We start from the raw sequence: 5713 nt of genomic DNA on the forward strand, positions 1-5713 counted from the left end.
CACGAGGGGAGACGCACCTGGGGCGGCGCCGGCACCTGTGAATGTCTGAGTTTGCGGCCGTCACGGAGACAGCGAGAGGAGCACGAGGGCCAGCCCAGGGCACAGGGGACCCGATACCGGAGAGGTCTCGAGCGCTGTGGCCTTGAGAGCTGCTCTGGGGCACTGGGGACCTGGGTGTCTGCTGTGGAGCCTGGCTGGGACCACAGCGCCGAGGGTGGGAGCATCTCTCTCCAGCAGGGCCTGGGAATCAGGCAGCAATCCCTCCTCCTCCTCGGGACATAGGACTTGCCGTGTAACGCAGAAGTGGCCAACCCTGCAGCTTCCCAGAGAGCCTGGGAGAGGGCGGGGCTGCAGGGATGGCCCCTGGAGGGTGCACATTTGCATTAAATCCTCCCTCCTCCCAGCTCAACGGGGTCAGAGAGATTGGGATACAGCGGTGGGCAACGCCAATTCAGTTTGAGGGTCCTTGCACCCCAACGCTCCTCTCTCACGGTCTCCAAGTCCACGTGACTGTTTTGGGTTTATTCAAGGTCTCCCTGGCCTCCGAGAGTAGCTACAGGCCAAGCTGCTCCCCAACCAGTGGAGCAGACCCCGAGCCCAGGCAGGGGAGTCGAGGAAGGAGGCTCAGGGGCCCCCGCTGTCTCGTGCTGGGCAGGGCCCTGCCCTCCTTCCCAGCTGGAGCCTCAGGAGCCACCCGCCCTGAGTTTCCCCGTGAAGAGGGGAAGCTGGCAGGGTAGAGAGAACATGGGTTCAAACCCTGCCCCAGCCATTCATGGTCTGGGGGCCTTGGGCAGGTGAGTTATCCTCTCCAAGCCTCTGTCCCCCGTGTAAAGTCGGGATAACAAGCCTACCTCCTAAGGGTTAAATGAGACAATGTAGGGAAGCTCCTCGGACAGGCCCAAACGATGCAGGGACCCAGTAAATGATGAGTATTACGACTATTCTCACAGCCCACCCGGCCCACCAGATCCCGTCTCCAGCAGGGAGTGCAGGTGAGGAGGGAAGGGACCAGGGCAGGGTCTGGTCTGGCCTCTGGCCCCTGCCCCTGGAGCTGCCATCTGTCCCCAAGGCCCCCAGCCCCCAGGAGCCAGTGTCCCTGACGATCGTCCAGGCCTGGAGCCCGGTCCCACTCGGGGTGTCCTCAGGTGCCAGTGGCAGCACAGGCCCCGGGGCTGGGTCTCTGGCGGAGTCGGGGCTTGTCCTGGAGCGCTGGCCTCTTACTTCCCGCCGCTGGCCCGGCCAGCGCTCCTCTGCCCAGGGTCGGGGCCAAGCAGGGCAGCCAGGGAGCCGTCGGGGGGGGGGCCACCCCGCTTCATCCTGAGGTTGGCTCTCAGAGCGGCGTCCTGGCCGGAGCCCCCATCAGGGGAGGCCAGGGGATCTGGAAGGAGAGCAGGAGGGTGGGCTTGCGCAGGGCCTTGGGAGCAAGCAAAGCACCTTCACTTCCAGCCCCGCCAGCAACGGAAGCTCTGTGCCCAGTGAGGACACGACAAAGCAGCAGCTGGCTTCTACTCCTCACACATCCATTCACTCACTCATTCATTCATCCATTCATTCGTACACTCATCCAGGCGCTCATTTCATTCATTCTCCCATTTGCTCATCTATTCATTCACCAATTCACTCATTCATCCATTCTTCAACAAGTGCTAACCAGGGTCTGGCTCCAGGCCCTGCACAAGTGCCAGGGAGAGACATGGAAACCCCACCCCGTAAGGGAACAGAAGGCTCAGCAGAGTTTGGTGGGGAGATAGGAAGGCGGCTTCAGGGAGGAAGAGATCCCGGAGCAGGTCCCGAAGCGGGAACTGGTGCCCAGGAGGCCGAGGGACCAGCCTGAGCAAAGGTGCCGAGGTGGGAAAGGGCCTGGGGTAACCGGATGACAGCTGTGTGCCACTGGACACCAGGCCATGCTGGGGAGGGATTTGGGACCTGGATGTCGGTCACGGGCAGCAGGGAGCCACGGAGGGTCCTTGGGCGGGGGTGGGACAGGGCCAGACTGGCAGCCAAGTGAGGGGCCACTGGGGCAGGGAGAGCAGGCACCAGAGGCAGCACCACGAGGGCGGCAGGGAGGCGGAACAGAGGAAGATTCGGACTCGGCGGCCACCTGTGGGCCTGCCTGTCCCCAGGTCCTGGTCACCACGCACCGTGGATCCCAATCATGTGCTCCAGGATGGGGACTCTCTCGGCCAGGATCTTCAGCGCCTCCCGCAGCTGCAGCACCCCCTCGCCCTGGGGGGGGGGGGGGGGGGGGGGGGGGAGGAGGCAGCCAAGGTCAGGGCCGTCCTGCTTCAGTGTGCTGTCCCAGCCCTCCCCACGCCCATCACTTCCCTCCTGCCACCAACATCAGTACAACAGCCATCATCGGGTGGACATCCAGGCGCCAGGGCTGGGGTTCGAATTACTATTCAGAGACACGGAACTTGACGCACAGAGGGTAACCAGAGTCCTGTGGCCACACAGCCTGGAAATGGCCGACCAGGGCTTCACAGCCAGACCTGTCTGCCTCCAGCCTGGGCTCGGCCTGCTCCCGTGGCTACCTGCTGCTTCCTCTGTGTGCCCTTCTTTCCAGAAAATACTCTGCTATGGGCAGAGCACCTAGTACGGGCCCACGGGTCGGGGGTGCTTTGCCTGTTTCCTTCCTGGCACTGCCCACCCGAGAGATTTCCAGGGTGGTCACCCGGGCGAGAAAAAGAGAGCGCAGAGCCACGGCTTCTGGAATGCCAGCAGGAGGACGCGATGATGGCACGTCTGCGTTTCTGGGAGCCCAGCCTACACACGGGAGAAGGACCTCATGTGTCGAGACACGTGAATGAGCTGATTAATTGAGAAGACAGGTGACAAGGCCACTTTGAAATAAAAAGTGATGGTGGAGAGACAAGGCCCCGCCCTGGAGTCAGCAGCAAACAGGCATCTTTGGCTGGTAGAACATGACAGCTCTGTCATGACATTCAGATTAATTTAGCTTAAAACAAAAGAAACCCAAAAGCATGCTACTGAGTTACAAGAGAGAGGTCTTCCCACCACAGGCCCTGAGAAGCCGGGCTGTGGGTGGCGTTTGGGATGGGGGTGTCCCAGCTAGGAGTAGGCGGTCCAGGCCCCCTCTGTCAGGACCCGGCTAAGCCTCAGTCCCTGGGCCACAGGATGCACGCCGATGAGATGGGGCGGGGGAAGTCGTGGGTATCCTCTCTTGTCTCCCCATCACAAGTGACCCCAGCATCCACATCTTCCTCCCACTGCCTCCTGTGCCCACCACGGCTGCCCTGATTCCAGCCTCTTCCCCCTTCTCCAGTCCCGCAAGGACCTCTGGAATGTCCCCCGGCCCCAGCTTCACCTCTCCAGCCCAGCCCGCCTCCCGCAGCTGTTCGCCTCCAACCTCTGAAGACACCCCCACCCCCGGCTTAGAACCTCCCTCAGCTCAGTTAAGGGGCACTGTGTGCCCACTGAGCTGGCCAGCCCGCTGAGCCCTGACACTCCCACGGGACTCATTCTCAGCTTGCAAGACCTCCTGGGCTGGCCCTACTGCCTCCGCCCCCTTTATCCATCACCCTGGCCCCCAGCCTCCTCTCCCGGTCCCAGAAGGTGTGGCTCCCCACAGCCATGCTCGCACTCCATCTGTGCCCCCTTCCCGTCCCATCTTGCCCTGGCCCCTGTGTGCTCCCAACCTCACTCTTTCATCGTCCTCTCCCACATCCGCATGCCCATGTATCCTTCAGTCCACCACAGCGACCTTGGGCACACCCGTGTGCCAGGTGGTCTTTTCTGCAGGTCCGTGGCTCCTCCGGCCCTCTCCGGCAGGGTCTCCCCCCGACTCAGGCCCCAGGCCGGTCACCCCATCTGTGCTGCCCCATTGCAGCATACTTCACCTTGTGCTGCAGTCGCTATTCACTCAGCTGTCTCCCCCGCTGGGCTGGCACCCCATTCACCCCGTGACTGATGCCCGGCTCAGGGCTGACGGTGTCAGTCCAGCTCTGTTGGGTACCCGCTCTCCTGCTGAGACACAGCCAAAGGGCAGGAGGGAAGCAACGGGCCCAGGGGCGCGGTTACCTCGGTGGTGGCTTCCTCTTCCCCCTTCCCGCCAGGCTCGCCCTGGGAAGAAAGTCATGCAGTCAATGATGGGTGCGGGGGGGGGGGCGCTTCTCCACCCTCTCCAGCTTCTCTCCCTGGGCACCCCTGCACAGCCTGGCACAGGGTTGATTTTAGGGGCTTAATTCTGTTTCTAGGGAGGGAGGAGTCAGGTTTGGAACCCCAGGAGCTCAGGTGTTGGCCCTTCCAGGGATCACGTCCCCTGCACCTCAGGTCTCTGCTTCCCTGACTCTAAAATGGGGCCAGTAACATCGGCCTCACAATAACACCTAGGTGGCCACTTACTCCTGTGTGACCTTGAGCAAGTTACTTTACCTCTCTGTGCCTCAATTTTCCCATCTCCAAAATGGAGATAATAATAGCCTCATAGAGCTATTAGGAGGATTAAATAAATCAATCTCAATAATAAGCTTGGAGAAGGCATGGCTTTGGAGGCTAACACTCCTGCATTTAAATCTTGGCTCTACCGTTGCCTAGCTGTGTGACCTTGGGCAAGTTGCTTAACCTCTCTGAGCCTTAGCTGCCAGTTCTGGCAAATAGGGAAAATAAAGCACTGTCTCATGGGGTCACTGTGAAGCTTAAACACGCTATGGATGAAGAGGGTTTCCACATAGAAGATGCTCAGCAAAGATCCACTCCTTTCCCCCCAGCCCCATGCCCCTGACATAAGACTTGGGCACGAAGGAGGTACCCACCTCCTTGGCCCTGAAGATAGGGGCTGAGACTCATGAATTCTTATTTCCGAGAGGGGAATTAGAGGTCAGCTATCTATGTCTCTATTCCTAGAAGGTTCAGAGAAGGCAAGGGACCCTGCAGGTCACACAGCACATTAACCCAGGGGCCTGGGCTCCCTGGAAGGGACCTCAGGACTCTCATCCAAGCCTCGCAACAGGAGGCTATTTCAGTCCTTACTTCATACGCTCAGTGAGGGGGGTCCCACCTCCCAAATTCACCCCTTCTCAACTTGGGCAGCTGGCACTGCATCCAGGTTGCCCGTTTCTCTCCCCCTGCCCCATCCTGGCTGGGCTGGATCCGGCCATGCCTGGGGAAGCTGGGAGGCTGAAGTCAGCCAGGCCGCCTGGGGCAGACGCCCGCCCACCTGGTACCCTGGGCCTGCACCAGAGCCCATCGTCCTGGGGGTGGCCCATCCACACGGTCCCACACTTACAGGCTGCCCTGTCACGCCCCGCTCTCCAGCCAGGCCCTGCAGAAAATCAAACAAAGCAGATTAGGCTTTGCCTGCCCTTGACAGTCCTCCGCTGGCCCTCCCCCTGCACTGGGCTCTGGAAATCTGAAAAATGGATGCGGGGAGGAGGGTGGCGTAGAGGAAACACGAAGGCCACAGCCGGGAGCCCCCCCGGTCCTGGCGCCTCCGCTACTGGCCTGTGAAATGGGGCAATGCCAAGTATGGTTATCACTCGGAGAAGGGGACCGGATGGCAAAGCACACATCCCCCCAGCACGCGAGAGAGGGGCCCTCAGAGAACGAGTGACAGCAATGGTGATCATGAGGGTGCCTGCGTGGACTCTCCATCAGTGCCGATGCCCAGCCGGAAGGCTACCCAGGGCCCCAGACCTGTGCATCCAGCCGTCTTCCAGCACCCTCCCCCGGCCAGCCAGGAGATGCCCCCCCC

The 5713-nt window shown here is 61.2% G+C and overlaps 1 protein-coding gene across 1 annotated transcript in view; it reads right to left on the minus strand.

Annotated features, from left to right (window-relative positions):
• Nucleotides 1-1217: 1217 nt before the first annotated feature.
• Nucleotides 1218-5713, minus strand: part of COL26A1 (collagen type XXVI alpha 1 chain) — a 178446-nt gene continuing 173950 nt past the window's right edge. Inside the window, exons 11-14 of the mRNA XM_007468820.1 lie at nucleotides 5249-5284; nucleotides 4042-4083; nucleotides 2142-2226; nucleotides 1218-1378 (exon numbers count right to left, since the gene is read on the minus strand). Coding sequence (XP_007468882.1) covers nucleotides 1218-1378; nucleotides 2142-2226; nucleotides 4042-4083; nucleotides 5249-5284 — 324 coding nt within the window. The remainder of the gene's footprint in view (nucleotides 1379-2141; nucleotides 2227-4041; nucleotides 4084-5248; nucleotides 5285-5713) is intronic.

The sequence above is a fragment of the Lipotes vexillifer genome, unplaced genomic scaffold (genome assembly GCF_000442215.2).
Source record: "Lipotes vexillifer unplaced genomic scaffold, Lipotes_vexillifer_v1.1 scaffold12, whole genome shotgun sequence".
Classification (NCBI taxonomy): Eukaryota; Metazoa; Chordata; class Mammalia; order Artiodactyla; family Lipotidae; genus Lipotes; species Lipotes vexillifer.